The sequence below is a fragment of the Pelodiscus sinensis genome, chromosome 1, assembly GCF_052426305.1.
Source record: "Pelodiscus sinensis isolate ZL-2025 chromosome 1, ASM5242630v1, whole genome shotgun sequence".
Taxonomy (NCBI): Eukaryota; Metazoa; Chordata; order Testudines; family Trionychidae; genus Pelodiscus; species Pelodiscus sinensis.
Window position 1 is genome coordinate 338,797,416 of NC_143052.1, and position 22,992 is coordinate 338,820,407.

Consider the following 22,992-nt stretch of genomic DNA (forward strand, 5'->3'; position numbering starts at 1 on the left):
TGTACTACTTAACCTGTTAGTACAGGTGGACTGCGTCTAAGACTGGCATGATTTTGTAGAAATACTTTAACGGAAAAGCTTTTCCGTTAAAAGTATTGCCGCAAAAGAGCGTCTAGATTGGCACGGATGCTTTTGCGCAAAAAGTGCTTTTGCGGAAAAGTATCCATGCCCAGTATAGACGTGCTTTTGCGCAAGAAAGCTCTGATGGCCATTTTAGCCATCGGGCTTTCTTGCGCAAAAAATTAAAGGTGCCTGTCTACACTGGCCCTCTTGCGCAAGAGGGCCAGTGTAGACAGACACCTTAAAGTATTCTTGCACAAGAGGGCTTATCCCTGAGCAGGAGCGTCAAAGTATTTGCGCAAGAAGCACTGATTTTGTACACTACAAAGTCAGTGCTCTTGCGCAAATTCAAGCGGCCAGTGTAGACAGCTGGCAAGTTTTTGCGCAAAAGCAGCCACTTTTGCGCAATATCTTGCCAGTCTAGACGCACCCTTGGAGTTTTATAGTATAGTTACCATAGATTGCTTTCCATGGCTGGAGTCTCTCTCCTCATGGTCTGGGACTATGCATCTCTTGCCCTTACTCCCACTGCATCAGTGACAGTCACCAGCACTGCCTCTATTGAATGAGATGCTCATCTCTGCAAATATTAGTTTCCTGTTTCCACCACATATTCACAAAGCTTATGAGTTTTGTCAAAGGAAACACCTGAATGTAGAAGGCTATGAGGCCCATCTCTGTTCTGGGCCAGGAAACAGTTTATCAGCCCCCCAAAATTAACAGAGCCCCTTCAAATACATGCTTAGGAGCAGAATCTACCAATCTAAGGACTCTTTCTGCAGGGCTTCCCATGAGAGTAGAGGACAGCTCAGTTGAAACCTCTCTACTATCATTGAAAGTAACCACCCTCCTTTTTCCCCCATCATTTTTGGGGGCCGTCCTACTTTCTTCACCAAAAATTGGAAGCTGATCATGACAGTTGGATCTTGAAAACACTCCATCAGGGATACCTTATAGGGTTCAAGGCTACCTTCTATAGTTCCTCTCCCTCCCCCTCACACTGTCTGTCCAGTCTCCCTTCAGAGAGCACTCTCATGAGGTGATTCTTTATTAAGAGGTGGATAGCCTACAGTAATGAGAGGCAATAGAGCATATCCTCACCTCAGCATCTGTTCCCCATATTTCCTAGCCCCCCAAAAAACGGAAGTTGGAGACCCATTTTGGGCCTTCAGTTACTCAACATTTTTATTTGAAACTGAAAATTCAGGATTAGCATCGATAATCCCTTCTATACGGGAGATCAAACCTACACCTCCATAGAACCTTAGTCTTGGCCTGTCCACAATTACTAAATCACTATTTGAATTCCTGGCCACAGGTTCCGTGCCTTACATATCCATGAAAGTTACATTTTAGTGACTTAACACTTTGGCCAGGCGAATCAGTGAGTTGGGAGCTGTCATGTCAGAGCCTCCTTATGCATTGTTCACAAGGAAAAGATAACCTTTCACCTCCATCCAGAATATCTCTACAAGGGTCCTTTCTGATCTCCACATCATCCAAAATACAGTGTCCACTTGCCTGTTTTCCAAAATCCCATGCTTCTGCCAAAGAGAGGACACTTCACTCTCTCAATAGCCAATGTTCACTGGTATTCTACCTTCAGACCTATTTGAAAGTCATCCAACTGGCATAAGAACACAAGAACGGCCATACTGGGTCAGACCAAAGGTCCATCTAACCCAGTATCCTGTCTGTCAACAGTGGCCAATACGAAATGCTCCCGAGGGAGGGATCACAACAGGTAATCCTCATATGATCCTCCCCTGTCACCCACCTCCAGAGAGACAGAGGCTAGGGAGATACCATTCCTACCTGTCCTGGCTAATAGCCATTGATGCACCTAACCTCCATGAATCTATCTAGCTCTTTTTTGAACGCTGTTAAAGTTCTAGCCTTCACCACATCCTCTGGCAAGGAGTTCCACAGGTTGACTATGTTCTGAATCAAGAAAAAGTTCCTTTTATTTGTTTTAAACCTGCTGCCTATTAATTTCATTTGGTGACCTCTAGTTTTTATTGTGGAAATAAGTAAATAAATTTTCCTTATTTATTTTTCCACGCCAGTCATGGCTTTATACACCTCTATCATATCCACTCTTAGTCTCCTCTTTTCTAAGCTGAAAAGTCCAAGTCTTTTTAATCTCTCTTCATATGGGACCCGTTCAAAACCCCTAATCATTTTTGTTGCCCTTTTCTGAACCTTTTCCAATGCCTGGTGCTCCAGAAGAAAGGAACAGAAGAGATCATCATTAAGTGATCCATCTTCTGTTGCCCATTCCTTTCCCCATAATCATCAAAACAGAGGTTAGGGACACCATCCCTGCCCATCTTGGCTAAGAGCCACTGATAGACCTATCCTCCATGAATGTATCCACTTCTTTTTTGAACTCTGTCGAAGTCTTGGCTTCACAATATCCCTCTTCCTAGTGGTGTCACAGCTTACTCCATGAATAGGGTTGCCAGATGATTTCAACAAAAATACCGCACACACTTGACATTACATCACAATCTACATTACATCTTATGTAGAAAATACCGGACATTTATATTTTTTCAATTTGTTTCCCAAACAGAAAGCTCAAATACTGGACTGTCCAGTTCAAAACCGGATACCTGGCAACCCTATGCATGAGAGCCCAGGCCACATCTACAGTAACCTTCCAGGATGTCCCAATAAAAGATTTGTGCTGGATAACCACCTGGAGCTCCATGCACATGTTGGCTGTACGTGACCTGCTAATTCAGGCTTCTGCTGAGGATATGACATTGGGATTTGCAGGCATGGTGCACATAGGGATCACACTTGAAGTAAGGAATGCTACTTACTGTAATGGGAGGTTCTTTGAGATGTGTGACCCTGTGTTCCATGTCTGTATTCCATGACCCACCCTCCATCCCTTCTGCTTTGGTTCCTTCTGGTTATGCAACAAACAGGGGAACTGGAGAGGTGTTGGCCCGCATGGTCTCTATGCTCTCTTTCGAGAATACAAGGAGACCAACTACATTGTAAACGGGTCAACAGATACACCTTATTAGAATCCTTAGACTTGAGTACATGGTGTGCATGTGTACCTATGTGTGAAATACAAATACACGTCTCAAAGGACATCTTGTTTCAGGTAAATAACCTCCCTTTCTTCCCCCAGGAGGTGTATGTTCCTGCCTATGTATTATGCCCAGTTTATTTTTCTCATATCACATCTCTGTATACTATCTGTTAACTGACCCCTCCTCCCCAGATATCTCTTTCACCTAGTAATAAATTTGAACTAGGTTATTTTTGTAACATGTATTTAACACTAATTAATAATAATTAACACATAGCACTTGACACTTTCTAATCACTACACAAATGTTAACCAATTACTCTTTGAGTTAGTGTAAATTAATATAATTGTGTTACTTTATATTCTGTTTGCATCTTTTGTTGATCAAGAATTAGTTCAAGTGACTTACAAGCTTTGATCAAAATAGTCATTAAGTGATTGAAAAAAAAAAAGGTGTTTTTATCCACTATTCCTTACCCCATCTCCAGTCTCTTTCTTGTTCCTCCAGCAATTTCTCTTTTCAGTATTCTTCTATACTAATGTCTTTCTGGTATTAAATTCTAGAAGTAGGATTGCTGATTGTGATCATGCAGCTGTCCTTGTGCAGACCAATACAAGACTCGGGGCCAGTTTTTCTCTCCTAAATATATGGTGCCAAGACTTCTTTGTTAATTACAGGTGTGTTAAAAAAATATTTCCTTTTTGGCCTGGTCTGGTGGTTAGATCAGGGAACCAAGACTCCACATTATATTCCTAGCTCTGACACTTTGATAAATCACTTAACCTTTTGTGGATCATATTCCCTACCAGTCAAATATGAATAATACTTGTCTATCTTCATTAGTGCCAAAGAGTCATGTACTCCAATCGATAGGCCATCAGGGCTGTGAATTGGAGAACTTTCTTGTCCTGTCTTTCCTGCTAAATTGCTGTGTGACATGGTTCAAGATACTTTTCTGATGCTTACCTCAGTTTCCCTGTAAGTAAAGTTAGGATAAGGCACATCAGCCTTTCTGAAAATTCACTGAGTTCTGTGTATGGGCAGGTGTAATAATACAACTGCTAACCATTATCACCCGTGCGTGTTAGCTACCTGTACGTGATTAACAAAGAAGTAATTGCCCGAATTTACAGCATAACCAGCGTGTGACACCTGCTAAGAAACTTAGACAAAATTAACTTGAGTTTGTGGAATTTGTGGGCTGGATGAGCAGAGAAGGATTGCCAGACTGCATTTTGCAGGAACAGGTGCCAGGCACCAGCAATGCCCGTGGCAAGTGAGGTTTGACGGCATGGCTGATGACAACATGCTTCACAAGGCTGTAAAGTAAGGAGGGAGAATGCTGGCCAATGACTCACATATGTTGTGTTTCCTATTCATTGTGATGTGACTTCATGGCGCTTTGCTCTATGCAAAACTAATAATGACTATTATCATTAATGTGTTTATGAAGTCTTTTGAAATCTTTGGATGAAAGGCACTGTGTGCAGCAGCCTTGAAAACTTGCAGGGAAATTAACCCGCCGGGCACAAAAGCTACTTTCCAATCCTCTCCCATGATGGTAATGGGAAAGGGAAAATGAACTAGTGTTATTTTGCTGTCCCTTTGTCAAGCTGGAGGGTAGAATTTTGCCTGACTGACATAAGTGCAAAGAATTATGTTTTCAAATGAGACGCAGTATTACTCTCCACCAGTTTGTTGGATCCTTCCTAACCACACTTTTCAATCCTGTAGCAATGGTAAATATGATAGAGCATCTCAGGACTGCACTGTGCTGAGTTGTCCTACAGAGATTTCAACCCCCAACCATCGGACAGTATTGGTAAATCCACCTGTCAGAAGTTGATGCATGTGGAATAACAATGATTAGAAGGAAATTCGAATGGAGAACCAGTCCTGTGAAAAGGATTCCATCTTCTGAAATTCCTTCATTGGAGGTGATGGCTCCTAAATTGGAATAACAAGAAGAGACTTTCTTTTTAATAAGGATTATTCCCTTTCTATTTTGCTATTTTTATCTCTGCATTATTCTCCCCTGTAGGCATTTTACCTAAGGAAAATATACTGCCTGCTGCATAAGCTTGAGCTATAATTGAAAGTTAAGCTTTGGACACAGTAGGGGTTGTGCTGATTAATCAGTCCCTAGCATCTTTCAGTGCTTTCTGATTATCACAGGGAGAAGTCCTAAAATAAGTCCATAGAAAAATCAGAAATCAATTCATGGGCCTTTGCAGTCTTTTTACAGATAATTCATATTTTAATAAACTTGGTTTGAAGTTTGACTCGCTTGGGGGATTTTATCAGGAAGAAGAAAAATGGTTTTATTTCTTTTGCCACTGAAGACAGCTGGGGGCAGATTATTCAGCCAACAATTTCAGGATCGGCTATAAGAGCTAGGCTGATTTTCACCCACGATAGTAGGCAAACTAGGGAAATGTGGTCTGGATCAGCAGTCCACAGCTGAGGGTCCGTGGCTCGATGGGGCCCACCCTCTCAAGCACCGGGGGAGTGAGGAGGCTGGGCCTGGCCGGGCCACTCAGCATGCCCGGCCTCCCCCCTCCTCTGGTGCTCCAGGGCTGGAGAGGCTTGGGTTGGGTTGGGCTGGGCTGCGTGGAGCACTGGGGAGGGAGGAAGCAGTGCATGCTGTGCCACCCAGCCCAGGCTCTCTAGACCCGCAGCACTAGAGGAAGAAGACGGGCGCACCAGGTCTGGCCTCCTCAGAGGGTGGGCACTGGGGGCAGCAACACCCCGCCCCCAGAACACCTATAGTAGGCAGATTTGGGAAGGCAGAGCCTTCCCCCACCTTACATACCCGACACCTGTGGGCCCCGCCCTCTAGCCAAGTCCTGGGCAGGAAGGCAAAGCCAAGCAATGCGGGGCAGCTGCTCTTCTGGCTGGTGGTGCCAGGGAGTGGGCAGTCATGGCTTCCCCCTTCTGCTGCTGTTGCCCAGAGTTGTGCCTGCTCCTCAGTTTACACCCCCCCCCCCCCCCCGCCGCCGACAGCTCACGCGGGAACCTTCCCTAGAATCAACATGAGGCCAACAGACACTTGATGCTGATATTGGTCTTCAAGCCACAAAATCACCACTGCTTTATATATATATATATATATATATATATATATATATATATATATATATATATATGATGGTTACATGCATGGTGTCAATCCCTTCACATGTACTAAATTTCTGGCTTTGTCTTCGATGATTGTGGCAGTCATAGAGCCATTTAAACTAAGCCACATACCTGATCTGTGACAGCGTTTCTCTTTTCTCTGAACACTTTATTATGTCTAATTTCACTCCAAAACATATGGCTTTCCTCTTCCTTGGTACAGGTGTGTGTCATGATCACCCCTCATCCTCTTATCAGCCAATATTAGCTGAAACAAAAAGCAGGACTATGTAGCACTTTAAAGACTAACAATATGGTTCATTAGGTGATGAGCTTTCGTGGGCCAGATCCACTTCCTCAGATCAAATATTAGGGTCTTGTAATGTAGGGCTCTAAATATCCTACTTTTAAAGACTGCTATTCTGGGATGGATGTGGTCCCTGGCTATAATATATGACACCAGTTACATAAAAGACTGTCTCAGCTGAGTGAGTAAATAATATTTAAATATTAAGGTAAAACAGTCTCCAGCCGTGCTATCTTCTGGGGGAAACCTCTGGGTTTAAGGAACAGTGTAGGGTTCCAAGTGATGGAACATTAACATGCTTACACTTGTCAAAAGCTATCTAAAACCTTCCAGCTTTCTCATATACCTGCTAATATAACTGAACAGCAAACACAAATTCTCAGTTCAGGGCAAGTGTACCTGTATTTCCTACCTGTGGTTCACCAGCTTCAGGCTACCCTCTCCTCAACTACCACATCACTTGGGCAGATACATGGGCATCTTTTGCCATCCTGATTGGGGATGGGGAGGAGGTTTCCAGGCTGCACAGTTTCCTGCCTACACCATGATATTCCAAAGAAGCCAGACTGACTAAACACGCCAGCGCCAGAACTTTGCCTTCTTTCCCGAGTCTGTGAGCATCTGTAATTGCTAGCAGTTACAAGGTACCAATACAGCCTTTTCAAAGCAAGCCCTTTTTTCAAGTAAAGTGTTACAGAGAAAACCAATAAAAAGAACCTACAATCATGACAATAAGCTGTCCAGGGATCACCCACCTCCAACAAAGGCTTGAAATCCTAAAAAGGGGGTTTTCTATGATTATAAGTTCATAATAGTCTTAGATCAGAACAAGCAACCCCGTGAATAGTTCAACCTTTCTTCTATACAACTTGGGCCTTTGATTGTCATTTTCTGGGAATAAGGAATTAGCAGCCAATGGTCCTTCCTCAGGGTGTAGATTCAGAAGCCTTGGTTTTTGCATAACCAGAGGTGGGACTTTGCAGTCACCTTCCTCTGGAGATTTTCCAGGCAATCACTTGAGGTTGTTTGTCCCAGTGTTGGTCTGGAACATTGTTCGGTATGGTCCTTTGAAGTTCATAACACACCTCAGGATTCCCATGCTGTCTCCCCACCAGAGAAGTTACATACCCTCTGCTTTTAATACAATGGAGTCCGAAGATACTTAAGTTTAATTCAGTGAGGTTTTTCAAGGATATTGCAGGAAATTGCCTTATCTGTCACTGCTGTCTTTGTCATTTAAACACTTGCCTTGACAGAAAATTGGATGCTAGGACATGTTGCCTTCAGGAATAGGTATTGTCTATCACCTTGCTGCTACTCTGTTTGATTAGTGACCTGCAACATAAGTCAGCTATGAAAGGCCACCCATCCTGCTGCACCAACAAAACTACACATTGCCTAGCACGCCTCATGGAGGTGTCACACGTTCTTGCAGGTTTTTATTTTGGGGATTGATGTCCGTTTGTCTTCTAAGCTGTGACTCATGAAACAAATCACTTCCGTTGTCATCCACTGCCGTTGTCATCTGCTACCAAAAGGCAACATATTTACTCCACCAACAGCACAGCTCCCCCCTCTCGCCCCACACGTGTGCACAAAACCGGAAATGCAATGAAAAGAAAAAGACTGGGAGCTTCAGTCTGCTGTCAGTTCCACTAATGGAAATGGGGAGCCCTGTCCATTATAAGCATCTAAGTTGCACCATCCTAAGCGAGAAAAAATGTCACTGTGAAATGCAATATGGAGGGGTATAGCGGGCCCTGTTTCCTTATGCCTCTTCTCAACTGCACCAGCAGCTCGGAGACCTTTATTCTAGTAAACCACCCAGTGTACTTTAGTTACAATGTTGGTTCCCTCCACTTTTGTGCACTGTACATATTTCCTTCCTGTGCCTCTTTCTGTTAGCTGTGTAATAGCTTAATTGGCTTTCTAGCTCTCCTCCACTCATCAATTAGGTACAGCTCTTCTTAACCAGGTCAGTTCTGTAGTATTTAATGGGCGATGCAGTGACCAAAGTGCTGGCTTAGCTTGTTGCCTAGTGTCACAGGGAATTAATCCTGCAGCCTTTATTCACATGAGCAGCTTTGTATGGACTCTAAGACCAGGTCTAAACTAGACCTGGAAGGTTGGCTTAAGGTATGCAACTCCAGCTATGTAGACTACGCAGAGGTTGGCACCCTTCCCATATGGGAGGCCAATGGGAGCAAATGCTCCCGTCGGCTTCCCTTACTCCTTGCAAGAGCAGGAGTACCAGCCACCAGTGAGGGCGCCCTCTGAGTTTGATTTAGTGAGTCTTAACTAGTCTTGCTAAATCTTATACTGGAAGATCGATTGTTGCAGCATCGATCTTCCACTGAGTGAAGACAAGGTCTAAGTGGGTACGGTACTGTAGGATCAGGCTGTTGGTTTGCTATTCAAACTGTATCCCAGACTGTCATGCAGCGTTACCTTGCCCTCTTGAGTTGAAAAATAAAGAGTCGAAGTTTCTATTAGCTGGCATGGGAGAAGAGAAAAGTTTCCAGAGTAGATTTGAGAAGGGATTGTGTGTGGAGATGAATATGATGAAAGACCCTGACTGGAACAGAACCACAAGGTCTTAGAGCAAGGAAGAATATTCCGGAATGCACTAAACCTCTTGTGCAGAATGAGATAGAGCGTGAGGAAGGACAGAAGGGAATCTAGTAGTAGTTATACTGCTAGAATGGGGATGAGAAACCCCAGGTTGCTCCTGCAGGCACTTAGGAAGTCTATGAGGGCCTTTAAGGGCATGGAGAACAATTTTGAGCTGGATACTAAAATGAAGTAATGGGAAAGTATGAGGCTGATGTGATTGTTCTTTACATTCTGTATGTGCTAGAGACATAGGGCCTGGGGAAGCTTGCCTAGGAAAAAGTGTGAGATGAGGAGGACATTAATGAAGACTTCAGCAGAGGTGAAGTAAGACACAAAGAGTAACAGATAAAATGTAATAATGTAGAAGAGAAATGCCAAGGGCCAAATTCCCTGCTGACGTAACTGAAAACAGTGTTGCTACAGCTGGGATTTTGGTCCTACATAAAAGTGAAATCATAATTGCACATCCAAAGAGATGTGCTGGAAATTCACTTACGTCAGATAATAAAAAAGTTCCTCCTATTAAAAGAAATAAAACCCAGTTAGAATCTTTTGGGGGTGACTTTGTATTTGAAAGCATCAGCTTACAAGAGCAGAGGGAGAGTATAAGCTGAGAAATGTTAAATCTGTAAAGGCTGAAAAGCACTGGGAATCCAAGCCCTGTGTTCCTGAGGAATGCATGTGTGAAGTTTGCAAATTTATGGGGCTTTGTTGACATACTGTATGAGAAACTTGAGTTTTTCAACACTTTTCTGTTAGAAAAAGCAAATAAAACTCATCTGGTGGGAATTCACTCTGTTTCCTGATAGGTTCTTTTTTTTCCCCCTCCTGTTTCTTATTTCGTGGTTAGTGATGGTAATTACAGACCCTGCTTGTACCTTGTGGATTCTGACTGCGCTGAAGAGCTTTATTGGCATGTGTGAGTCTCCTTGTATAAGATTGTTAAATAACCGGCCTTCAGTGAGCATTGTTGCAGCATTCTTGATTAGATGAAAGCAGCCTCCCCTCCACCCCATTTTTTGCACAACATAGTAACTGCTTTTCCTCACACACTTTGTCCCCCTAAGGGACCATAAACCATGATTTAGATGTTCATTATAATGTCTCCCAGTAGCACTGCTATAGTGAATGGGCCTGTTTTTAAGGTGTTTTAATAAATGTCATAACAAGCTTGTAACATCTAGGACTTTGTACCTAAGTGCTTAGCCTTCGAGTCATATAAAGAAAAGGTATGAGTGCAATTATAGTCCTAACAAAGGGTAACAAGAGTCTTTTGTTTTTAAAAAGGAAAACAATGCAATACAATTTTCATAGACCAAAAGAAGTGAGCAATAACAAAATCTTTGTAAAGTCATCTGTCCCGTCCAGTGATCAGTGTACGATTTTTTTCTTACAATGCAGCCAGAACTGCTTTTGTTTGGTACAGTTTAAAATGGCAGAAATGAAAGGGGATTCTACCAGTTCCTTACCAAAAGTATTCCGCACTATTAGGAAATTCTTGAAAATCCCCGTGAGTATAGCCAAAGTATATCATTTTGCTCTTAGACAATTTCTCCTCCTCACTGGTGTTTACTCCTCTCAGGCCCTCATTCATAGAATCATAGAGCTGGAAGAAACCTCAGGAGGTCATCAAGTCCAGCCCCCTGCCCAAGGCAGGACCAATCCCAACTAAATCAGCCCAGCCAGGGCTTTGTCAAGCCGAGACTTAAAAACCTGCAGGGATGGAGATTCTACCACCTCCCTAGGTAACCCATTCCAGTACTTCATCACCCTCCTAGTGAAATATAGTTTTTCCTAATATCCAACCTAGACCTCCCCCACTGTAACTTGATACCATTGCTCCTTGTTCTACTGTGAACAGCCTTTCTCCATCCTCTTTGGAACCTCCCTTCAAGAAGTTGAAAGCTGCTATCAAATCCCCCCTCACTCTTCTCTTCTGAAGACTAAACCAACTCAGATCTCTCAGTCTCTCTTCATAGGTCATGTGCTCCAGCCCCCCAGTCATTTTGGTTGCCCTCCCCTGGGTCCTCTCCAGTGCGTCCACATCCTTTCTATAGTGGGGGGCCCAGAACTGGACACAATACTCCAGAAGTGGTGTCACCAGAGCCAAATAAAGGGAAATAATCATTTCTCTAGATCTGGCAATGTTCCTCCTAATGCAACCTAATATGCCATTAGCCTTCTTGGCTACAAGGGCGCACTGTTGATTCATATCCAGCTTCTCATCCACTGTAATCCCCAAGTCCTTTTCTGCAGAACTGCTGATTAGTCAGTTGATCCCCAGCCTGTAACCATGCTTGGGATTCTTCCATCCCAAGTGCAGGACTCTTCACTTGTCATTGTTGAACCTCATCAGATTTCTTTTGTCCCAATCGTCAAATCTGTCTAGGTCACTCTGGACCCTGTCCCTGCCCTCCAGCATGTCTACCTCCCACCCCCCCAGTTTAGTGTCATCTGCAAACTTGCTGAGGGTGCAATCCATCCCCTCATCCAGGTCATTAATAAAGATGTTGAACAAAACCAGTCCTAGAACCGATCCTTGGGGCACTCTGCTAGAAACCGACCACCAACATGACATCAAGCCATTGATCACTACCCATTGGGCCCGACAGTCTATCCACCTTACAGTCCATTTATCCAATCCATACTCCCTTAACTTGCTGGCAAGAATATTGTGGTAGACTGTATCAAAAGCTTTGCTAAAGTCAAGGTATATCACATCCACTGACTTTCTCATATCCACAGAGCCAATTACCTCATCACAGAAGCTAATCAAATTGGTCAGGCACGACTTTCCCTTGGTGAATCCATGTTGACTATTCCTGATCACTTTCCCCTCTTCCTCTGAAGCACATGCTTAATTTTAATCAGGTAAGTACTCCCATCCATGCTGAGTAAAACACTTAACTATGTGCTTAACTCACTGAGTTCAACATGCTTAAAGTTATGCTTGTGCTTAAGGGTTTTGCTGAATTGGGACCTTAGATATTTAATGACCCATATATAACAAAATCTGTGATGGAAACAAAGTCTTCTTTTCATATTCTGTGTATTCTGCTTCCCCCCACCCCCCCCCCCAAAAAAAACAGGAAAAAATTCTGCTGAGAGGGGAAAAAAAAGGATCAGGGCCAAAATGCAGTCGCAGCCCCTTTAATTCCTGAGCCGCTCCCCCAGCCAATGTGAGCTGCACCGCATATCCCAAGCAACTTCTGTCGGGCACCTGAACCAGGCCTCAGGGAAATAAGAAAATACCAGACGTTTTAGAGGTCTGGTATTTTCTGAATTTTTTTTACCAGATGGAAGGCTGTCTGGTTCAATACTGGACACCTGGCAACCCCAGCTTTACAGACAAATTTAGGTGTTCCTATGAAGTCAGTGGGTATTTTGCCATTGATTTCACGGAGTCCAGGATTTTACCCATGGAGATGGTGGGCCTAACATTTTTTGATTACATCAGATTTAATGCCAGCATAAAAAGGGGGGGGGGCAGCTCCATGTTACTCAAGGTACGTTATTCTAGTTTACAAGAGATCAGAATTGGGCCCAGAGTTCTTGCCACTACCAACTACACAATAAGAGTCGAAGGGTATGTCTAGACTACATGGCTGTGTCGACGGAGCCATGTAGTCTAGACACACCCTAAGATCTAAATCCTAAGAAAATCCAGGGTGTGGTTCCAACAGAGCCACAGTGGCAGACTCATAGGTGTCTCCTCCCATTTGTTCTAGTTCTAGATGCATCTTTTCACTGCCAATTACTGGCCTGTTTGATCCACTTGTGTCCCTTCCATTGGAATGCGCATGTAGAAAGGGAGCTAACAGTAAAATGCCATCTCTGAACCACCACTTTGTGCCTTGGTATTGTAGGTTATCAGAACATGTATGTAGGAAGCAATGCAGGAACTTAGATGGAGTGCATTAGTAGGAGCATTGCCAACAGATCTGGGGAAGTGATTACTCCCCTTTATTCAGCGCTGGTGAGGCCACATCTGGAGTACAGTGTCCAATTCTGGGGCCCCCGTTACAGAAAGGATGTGGACACGTTGGAGAGAGCCCAGTGGAAGGCAACAAAAATGATTGGGGGCTGGAGCACAGGATTTAGGAGGAGAGGATCAGGGATTTGGGCTTATTTAGTCTTCAGAAGAGAAGAGTGAGAAGGAATTTGATAGCAGCCTTCATCTACCTGAAGGGAGGTTCCAAAAATGAAGAGAAGCTGTTCTCAGTGGTGATAGATAACAGAATGAGAAGCAATGGTCTCAGTTTGCAGTGGGGGAGGCCTAGTTTGGATATTAGGAAAAACTATTTCACTAGGAGGGTGGTGAAGCACTGGACTGGATTACCTAGGGAGGTGGTGGATACTCCATCCTTAGAGAATTTTAAGTCCCGGCTTGACAAAGCCCTGGCTGGGATAATTTAGTTGAGATTGGACCTGCTTTTAGCAGGAGATTGGCCTTGATTACCTCCTGAGGTCTCTTCCAACCCTAATCTTCTATGATAAATCTAGAGTGACTTCACCAAAATAAACCAAATTACATCTGAATTTACAATGGTGCAAATGAGAGCAGAATTAGAGCCTTGTGATACATCAAAACATATGGTGGCTTACACTCAGTTTGGTATTTAAGTATTTACTATTAAACTCAATATGGCAAGACTTAGAAATGCCCCTTTGTGCTTGTGCATATATATTCTATTTGGAATAGTCACAGGATCAAAATCCACACTCGTGAAGCTATGAAGCAGTGGTACCGTCTCTTATGTGCCAAGTTCTCAGCTTCATTCCGTACCATAACATTTCAAAAAATGAAATGCAGAGGAGCATCTGTCTCTGCAGACGTCTTTTTCTGGGCGCTTTCTAAAACTCACCAGCTTCGCTTCATTCTTCTAATCACCAGCACTCTAATGGCCTGCATTCCTGGACACTTTCTTGTTCTTTCTTTCCTATTCCATCTCTCCAACCTAAAATACTTCATAAAGACCTTTTTTTTTTTCTTCCAGGTGCCCAAACTAGTAGGTGGAATAATGATTACTTTAACAGGGAACCATCATGAGGATGTTCAGAAGCAAAGGTTTAGTTTGCAATGCAGATCTATTATTTATAATGTGGTCTGGATTTATAGAACAGACCTGACTGATGAAGATCTAGGAGGAGGACTATTACATACATGCCAACAAAATATACATTGTTTCATTTTTATTTATGTATTAGTAAGCCAAGACCTGGTGAAATGGGTCAAATTGACAGTGTAGAGTTTGAACTCCAATCTTCATAGAGCAGATACAGCAGGAAACTTGTACAAACCAGGTAGTGTGCAGGAAGTTTCTTTTCAGATCTGAAGTGTTCAGTGCTGTCTGAAAATTAGGTTCCTGTGAGGTGTTTAGAAGTGGGTTGCATTCAGTACAAGTCACCCAAAATTGCTAGTTGCTTTTGAAAATCTCAGCTACGCTCACATTTCAGACATACTAATGGTAGTCAATACTACAATGCTAGTCAATGTTTGGGGAGGGGGAGAGGTTTACATCTTTGTTTGTGTGTTTATTTTAATCGCTGTGCCGAACAGCAGCTCTTTTAGCAGTTGCAGTTATAAAGGAGACATATAAGGAATGGTTTGGGACACAGATATTTAATACTTTATCAATAGTTGTTCTGAGTGGGTTCCTGCTACTCCATTAGATACCCTTCTTTTGTAAGTTGTAAGATTGAATAAAAAGCTTAAATTAAAAAACCCAACCCTCTTCTCTTCTAATGGGATCAGCTCAGGTCACATCTCTTTTATACTCTCTTTCAGATTATTCCAATCTGATCCCCACACAGACACTGTTATTTTAATGTTGAAGACTCAGACAAAAGTGCCATGGATGTGAAAGAAAGAAAACCGTACCGATCGCTGACCAGGCGCCGTGACACCGAGCGACGCTACACTAGCTCCTCGGCAGAGAGTGACGACGCCAAAATACCCCAGAAGTCTTATAGCTCCAGTGAGACGCTGAAGGCTTACGATCAAGACTCCAGGCTGACCTACAGCAATCGGGTCAAAGACATGGTGCACCAAGAGGCCGATGAATTCTGCCGAACGGGTAAGTAGCATTCACCAGAGGCTGTTATCTGCAGTTTGAGTTAATCAGCTCTGTGCTGAGGTCCAGAACTAGGTAAAGGAATAACTCAAAGCTCTAAAGGGTTCTGAGACATACAGAGAGGAATGTCTTCATCACAGAGTCATGAGAGAAAACGCTAGAGGAGGGTCGACAGGGCTTTGCTGGAAGGAAGCCACTGCTTATTGGGTGCATATGTAATGACATCCCTGGGCAGTTTGTTGGCAGTAATTTTGAACCTGGGATGTCTTTGAGCTTGAGTATTATGGCAAAGTTTTGACCATGCTTTTGCTGGACAGTGTTTGCCTCAGAGGCTTGCTGTGGTCCCACACACAGCCCCCTGCCCTTTACTAGACGCAAGGGTCACAGCCTGCTATGCCCTTCTCATCACAGGCTTTTCTGCAGTATGGGTGTAACCCCTGCACAGTTCTGGTCTCCCTTCTCAGGGCAGACTCTGTAGTAGCATGGGGAGGGTTGGGGGGGAACCCAGGCGCACCCACTACTACAGGTTCTGGCCCAGGGAGCAGCAACAGACTGGGTTTGATCTACTCCCAGTCTGGCAACTACTTCCCTGGCCCACTTCCCAAATGATCCCTCCCAGTACCTTTCCTCTGGTACCTGAGCAGGCTATCCGGCTCTTCCATAGCACTCTGCCCTACTTGCAGAATTAGCTTTCACTCAGACACAGCTCATTCTCAGATCTTGGGCTCCTTCCCTCCTCCAAACTCTTCTCATGCTAGTAATTGCAGAGAAGCCCTTTTAACCAATCTCAAATGGCGTCTTAATTGACCCCAGGTGCTCTGATTAGTCCTATTCAGTTGTCTCCAGAAACCTCTCAATTGTCTCCAGCTGCTTCAGTTGGTGTGACTGATTCCAGAAGGTTCCTTCTGGTTCTGGGTTAGCCCTCGTTAGTTCACCCTGGCTGTGTCTAGACTGCATCTCTTTTCCGTAAAAGGGATGCAAATTAGACCTATTGCAATTGCAAATGAAGTGGGATTTAAATCCCCCCCTGCTTCATTAGCATAAAAATGGCTGCCGTTTTTTTCCGGCTCGGAGCTTTGCCGGAAAAAAACGCCAGTCTAAATGTGGATCTTTCGGAAAATAAAGCCTTTTCCGAAAGATCCCTTATTCCTTAAAGGGATCTTTTGGAAAAGGCTTTATTTTCCGAAAGATCCGCGTCTAGACTGGCACTTTTTTCCGGCAAAGCTCCAAGCCAGAAAAAAGCGGCAGCCATTTTTATGCAAATGAAGCGGGGGGATTTAAATCCCAGCTTCATTTGCAATTGCGATGTGTCTAATTTGCATCCCTTTGTACGGAAAAGGGGATGCAGTCTAGACACAGCCCCTGAATACAGAGACTTACTCTATCTTTTCCCTGAATTGAAAGACTGGGTTCAGTAGCATGGGAGCATTTTTACAAGCTCTACCCGGGAGAGGGAGATGAAAAGCATAGATAATAACTGTTAACAGTGGAGCCCAGACAGTCTTAGGTTGGAAGAAGCAGGATTTTCTGTCAATCCAGGAAAGTGTGAAAAGGGCAAGCAAAGTGAATGGAACGTGCAATTGATGAACAGGAAGGTTGACATAGTACATCTTGCACCTCTTATAGGAATAGAGTCTCAAAGGGGGATGCTCATACAACTGCCCACATTTAATTTGTGTGTGAAACTACCATAATATTGCATGCTAATCTGGTATTTTATGCACGTGCCCATAGTCACGGTCTTTGTTCTTTAGAGAAATTGCAAGGGGCAATAACTAACAGCAATTATATATCATCCTCCAACCTAGGATCTCAAAACACTTTTCAAACTCTAAATATCTACAGACGTATAGGCAAAAGAAAGTCCTCTTAGGGTATTAAGTCTATAGGTAGAGTAAAATTGCTTCACCCTGTATAGTCTCTCTGCTGGAGATATGTGAATTATTATATATGGCTAAATTGAGTCCAAATGAGGTTAAATGACCTTCGAAAGGGTACAGAGGCAGGACTAGACCTCAGGATTCCAGATTACAAATTGCCTTCTCTAACCATTAGACAGCACTACACCTATAGATTGTCATTCTTCAAGAGCTTGCTGATCTCCATCGTATGTTAGATGCACATGTACTGTGTGCACCATTGCCAGAGACTTTTCCCTCAGAGATATCCATCAGATCAGCTCTAACACCCTCTGGTGTCATGCGCTTATGCACTGGTGTAAGGGGTGCTCCTGACCCCGCACACTCTCACTTCCTTCTTACCACCCGCGATGGTTGCTGGAACAACATTTGCTTCAACAAGGCATTTTTCAGTGGTTTCGTCTCTTTATCCCTGTTTGTTTGGCTTAATATAGCTGTAGTGTAAATATTGTAAATACTGGTATGGAGAATTCAAACCCCTGCTTTGTCACTGAGGGGCTCCCTTTGCCCTGGGGCCAGGCATGTCCTCCAGGCTCCAGGTTTCAAACCTTGCGGCAAGTCCTTGCCAGTGAGCAACCCACACTGCAGTTATCTAAAGTGTTTGGGAGAGGCTCCCATAAGAGAGCACAGCCAGCTTTTCCTGTTTTTTAGCCAGAAGAAAGTCGGACGGTTGTCCTAATGGAAGAACTCTTAAACAGGATTCAAAGCCAAGTCACTCATATTCAGCACTGAGCACGTTGGCCTCGGTGCAAAATGCTCTTCTGACAATGCATGTATCTCAGCACCACCCTCTATTGCCAGTGCCAGAAGAAACATAAGAAGCAGTGTTCCAAGAGAGGACACTCACTGGTGCCAAAGAAAGGCAAGCAAGGGCAAAGCAGTAGAATGTAGCTCATGTTGGGCCAGTCCTCCATCCCCGGTCCTGTGGTGGCATCATCCACTCCTTCCAGAATGTCAAATCCAGGGCCGGACACTCCTTCCCCCATACCAGGAAGACATTGCAGCACCAATGGAATCATGGTCCCTTCAACGGAATCCCTTCAATGGTCTTTATAGTAGCCAGTGACTTATCATTCCCATTATCGTTGACCCTGATTGGACAGCTGTCAGCTCCAAAGAGCATGAGCTGGAGAAAGAATGATGCTCTGAGTTTCTTCCCTGCAATGTGGCATTCAGTACCTTCCAGGGTCAAGCCAACCCTGTTTTCTTCTATAAGACTGTCAACAGTCTGGATCCATTTCCCAGACCCTTGGCACTAGCTGGCAGAAGTAAGGGGTACTGCTCCCCTGTGGTCACCTCAGGAGGATTCTTTGTCTGAGTCTAGGGTAAAGCCCTACATCCATCCAAAGAAACAACTGGTACCCATCTCACCTGCCACTGGACCCCAGTGTAAGTGCCCCCACCATTGCCTGGTGGACAGTGACCTATGCAATAGCCATTTTGGAACCCATGGGAATTTCCCACAGTACTAGGCTCATATTCTCACTGGTCATACTTGGTTGCTTCTGAGATAGAGCTGCTGCATTGCTCTGCTCAGCACTGGATTCTGACTCCAGGACTGAACCTGGTACTGATACCCAGAACGTGGACCTCATGGAGCTAGTTGAGGCTGAAGGGGCCTTTTCCTCCTTCTCCTCGGATGATGCTCTCTCAGGACTGAGCAGTTTGCTACAAGATGACTTTTTTGGAGCCCAGAAGGAACTTCTAAAGAGGATAGCAGCTAATGGGGCTAGTGATTGAGGAGCTCAAGAAACAGCCTCATGGACATTCTGGTTGGAGAAGCTACATTTAAGATGGCCCTACCCATTTACGAGGCAGTAATGTGTCCATTCAGAGCTCTGTGGCAGACCACATTTTCCTAATCACCTTTATCTCAAGAAACTGAGGTGCCTCGTCATTTTTCTGGTCTCCATTACCCCTACCCTGAGTCCAGGGAACTGGTACACAGCCCTTTACTTAAAGAATGCTTATTTTCAAATTTCCATTTTCTGTGGCCACAGAAGATTCCTTTGGTTTATAGTAAACCAGACTGATTACCAATTCACTATTCTCCCTTTTGGCCTGTCTGCAGCCCCTAGGTGTTTACAAAATGCATGGCAATGGGAGCAGCCTTCCTCAGAGTCTACCCATGCCTCAACAACTGGCTGATCAAGAGTCTCTCAGAGACCCAAATACAGAACAGCATCAGGTCTAAGCCACTTTTCAAACATTGGACCTGTCAATACATGAATAAAAGTCAACGCTCAGTACAGAGAACAGAGTTTATCAGGACAATGCTGAACTTGACCCAGGGTCAGAATCTTCCTTCTGAGGCTCGATTCCAGTCAATGCCAGACCTCATGTCCAAGGTTATGCGGGCCACCTGAGCACAACAGCCTAGGTTTGCCTAAAGCTCCTGGACATACGACCAAGTGCACTTACATGGTCTGGCATTCAAGGCTGCACATCAGGACACTACAGATTTGGTCAACTTCAGTGTACTAACCAGCCACCACTCGAATTCAGTACTTACTGTTGCAGATCCAAACCTTGACTCTCTCGGCCAGTGGAAGGACCTTCAGTCAGCAATGGCAGGCATTCCTTTTGTCAAACCCCCCAAGGTGGTGTTATGTGTGTCACACATAGGTTGGGGAGCCCAACTTGTTAGCCTCAGAACACACGTCCTATGGGCCCAGGAAGAACTCTTTGTAGCGTATTAATTTCAGGGAGCTCAGAGCAATATGCTTAGTTTGCCAAGCGTTTCCTTCCCAGTTGACAGGCAAGTTGGCGCTAGTAATGACAGATAACAGTGGCCAGGTTCTACATCAACAAACTGAGAGAAGCATGCTTTTCTGCTCTGTCTCACGAGACCATCTGTATAGAGGATTTCCATATGAAGCACTAGGTCCACCTTGAGGCTTCTCATCTTCTCGGAGTCCAGAACACCCTGGCAGATCACCTCAGTAGATCTTTCTCCTTTCACTACAAGTCTCCCTTCACCCAGAGGTCACCACACCCATCTTCAGAAGATGAACATCTCCCCAGGTAGACCTGTTCACAACCGAGCAGTATAGGAAAAGCCATCAGGTTTGCTTATGACCATGAGCACAGCCTGGGCTTCCTTTCAGACAGTATCCTCCCACCATGGACAGCATCCCTATTCTATACATTTTCTCCAGTTCTTATGGTACAAAAAGTCCTTCTAAAATCAAATGGGACAAGGCAAGAGTTATTCTCACGCCTTTGCTAACACTGGTTTAGCAAGTTGCTAGATTAATCAGTAGTGCTTCCACTACTGTCCCCACTCCATTCAGATCTGACCTCACAAGATCATGGCCATTAGTCTTCCTGCACCTTCCTTCACTTGTCTGCATGGAAACTCTATGGCTGAACCTAGAGGAGCAAGCTTGTTTGGAACAAGTTTAATAGGTCTTGTTGAGCAGCAAGAACCTATCTATGGTTACCCACCTTGCCAAGCAGAAGCAATATGGTTATCCCAACAAGGCCTTGCTTTGACTCAGTCTTCCCTTCAGTGTGTTCTAGACTACTTGCTCCACCTAAAACAACAAGGCCAGGCCCTCGCATCTATCAACCTAGGCTAGTGAGTAAGCCACATGAGTGGCCCATCTTCATCTCAGTAGGCCACAAGATTGTGGTAACCAAGATGGTCACCCAAAATAGGGTAGTTAGTTTTGCTAACAGTGCTAAATGGCATTATTGCATATGTAGAATTTGTTAGGTGTGCCATTTGAACCGCAAATGCAGAGGGAGCACACAGCTCTCAGAGTCAATGTGTGCAATCAGCATGCAATTCACTTTACGTGCCCTTGGTTTACGTGCATATCACTTTAGTAATACCCGGTAGGAAAAAATTATATGGATGGAATATGGCATCCCTGCACATGGACATCAATAAACAAAGTGTCTCATGGGTCTCACACAGAACCTCAATGGGCCACAGGTATCCTGCAGGCCGCTGGTTGCCCATCATTGATCTACTCTCTTAAGGGGTTAGAAATTTCCAGAAATAATGTATGCAGCACATACACACCTAACATGGCATGGGCATGAATGCTACACTTTGAAGAACAACAGTTAAGGAAGATCAGTAACTATTTTATTATAAATAATTTTCTTTTTTTCCCTTTGTGCTTGAAACATCCTATATCCTTAGGATTGGCATAGCTAATTACAACAATTAGCCCATCAGTTTTATGTCTGGATTTTCAGTTGGTTGAAACCAGTGTAATCTGTTGACTTTGGTGGAATTTCACTGATATTTACCACTTGACTCTGTTAGCTTGTAATATTTTTGCTTGATACAAATAAGGCAAAGTGGTTTTTTTCTAGAGGGTGATGTAGGAAGCAGAGAAGAGGGAAACATTTCAAATTGACCAAATAAATTCAGCAAATAAAAAAGTCAGCATTTAAATGGTTTTAGCCAGAATGAGTGTGCCAAGAAAGCAAACAGTGCAAATAAGCATCGCAAAAAATAGACTAGACCTGAATAAAAAAGTTTTAGATATTTATTACCTTCCTTTTATTGACTTGAGTTCTCCCAGCTTAAAAGGCTGCCCTGAGCATAGAATATGAAAATCAATGTGTCTCATGCTGTTTATTGCAAATAAATTTGATTTTCAGTTAATTGTAGCAGTCATTTTTTTCATAATTTATGAGTTGCTGTTGCCGAAGAGCATCACTCAAGCTGCTCATTGATGTGTTTTGAGGCTGAGTGTGGATTGTTCCTGGTGGGAGGGGAACTTGTGATCATTGATTGGTGGGACTGAAATCTGCAATGAGGAGGCGAAAACAAAAGGCTCAGCTGTCTGGTGAACTGCAGAGTGCCGGCTTAATCCTTGCTTTGGGGTCTGGCCCAAAGGCAGAACTGGTGGGGTGCAGAGGGGCGAAGCAGTTACATCTGTTTTATCAGTTCAAGTTCACTTGCCAGTGAGGCTGTGGATGTTCTCCAGTATGATAGCACAGTAGTGTTATGTGCTCTCTGAGCTGGCTCCCAAGGTTTAATGGCACATATGAGCCACAAGTACCCATGCCTGTCAACTCTGTCAGAAAGCTTAATCTATTGTCATTAATTATATCGGTGTGAAGTTCACCAACTTGTACTCTGAGCATTCCAGACCACAATGCCTCAACAAGTTGAACCCCAGGTTTTATCTCACACTGAAAAGTTTTTCCCCCTCTGCTTTTGCTTAGAGCTGGTGCAGGTTTTTAGGTCTATCACTCTTTCTCCTTCTGTGCACCCTCCTCCCTTCTCTCTTCCCACTGGGAGCACTGTAGTTAACTGAATTAAGCAGATGTTTCCCTGTTAGGAGAAACAAAATGCCAACTGCCTGTGGTTAGTGGATCATTCACTGTAGAGAGGTTATTGCAGGAGAGATTACCTGCTAGAAAAGGCCTTGTGCTGGGACATCTCTGCTGCAGCTATACCTCACAAAACCCGAAATACAGCTTAGAACACTGCTGTAAGTTGTGTCGGCCCATTTTGTGTAACATCAACAGGTGGAAACTTGCGGGAAATAATAAGCTTTTACCATGGCTTTATGTGGCGGGCCCCTCTTGCCCGTCCCCTTTAAGCCTAAAGCCCCCTGGCCCGTGTCCCCAACGCAGTTTATCACTGGCCCTTTAAGCCAGGCCAAGGCCCTCCGGCCTGAGTCCACAATGCAGTCTGCAGGGTGGTCACGGGGACACAACCCCAGGTAGGGGGACCCGTGCCCACCCTACTCCACCGGGTCCTGGCCCAGGGCCCTGTGAGCGACCGAGTAATGGATCACTCCCTAGGCGGGGCAATCCAACCGAAACGCACCAAGGTTCTCAGGGCGGCTCCCGCTCCTGCCCTGGGCCACTTCCTACCTGGA

General features: G+C 44.3%; 1 protein-coding gene across 7 annotated transcripts in view; it reads left to right on the forward strand.

The window, feature by feature from the left end:
• The window catches only part of TENM4 (teneurin transmembrane protein 4), an 870,263-nt gene that overhangs the window by 336,017 nt on the left and 511,254 nt on the right, over positions 1-22,992 (forward strand). For 5 of the 7 annotated variants that reach the window (XM_075919469.2, XM_075919468.2, XM_075919462.2 and 2 more), the window contains one exon: positions 14,936-15,224. In XM_075919469.2, coding sequence (XP_075775584.1) covers positions 15,002-15,224 — 223 coding nt within the window. In that variant the 5' untranslated portion in view covers positions 14,936-15,001. Of the gene's footprint in view, positions 1-11,892; positions 12,019-14,935; positions 15,225-22,992 lie in introns of all 7 variants that reach the window. The other 2 variants (XM_075919465.2, XM_075919466.2) reach the window with 1 other exon arrangement.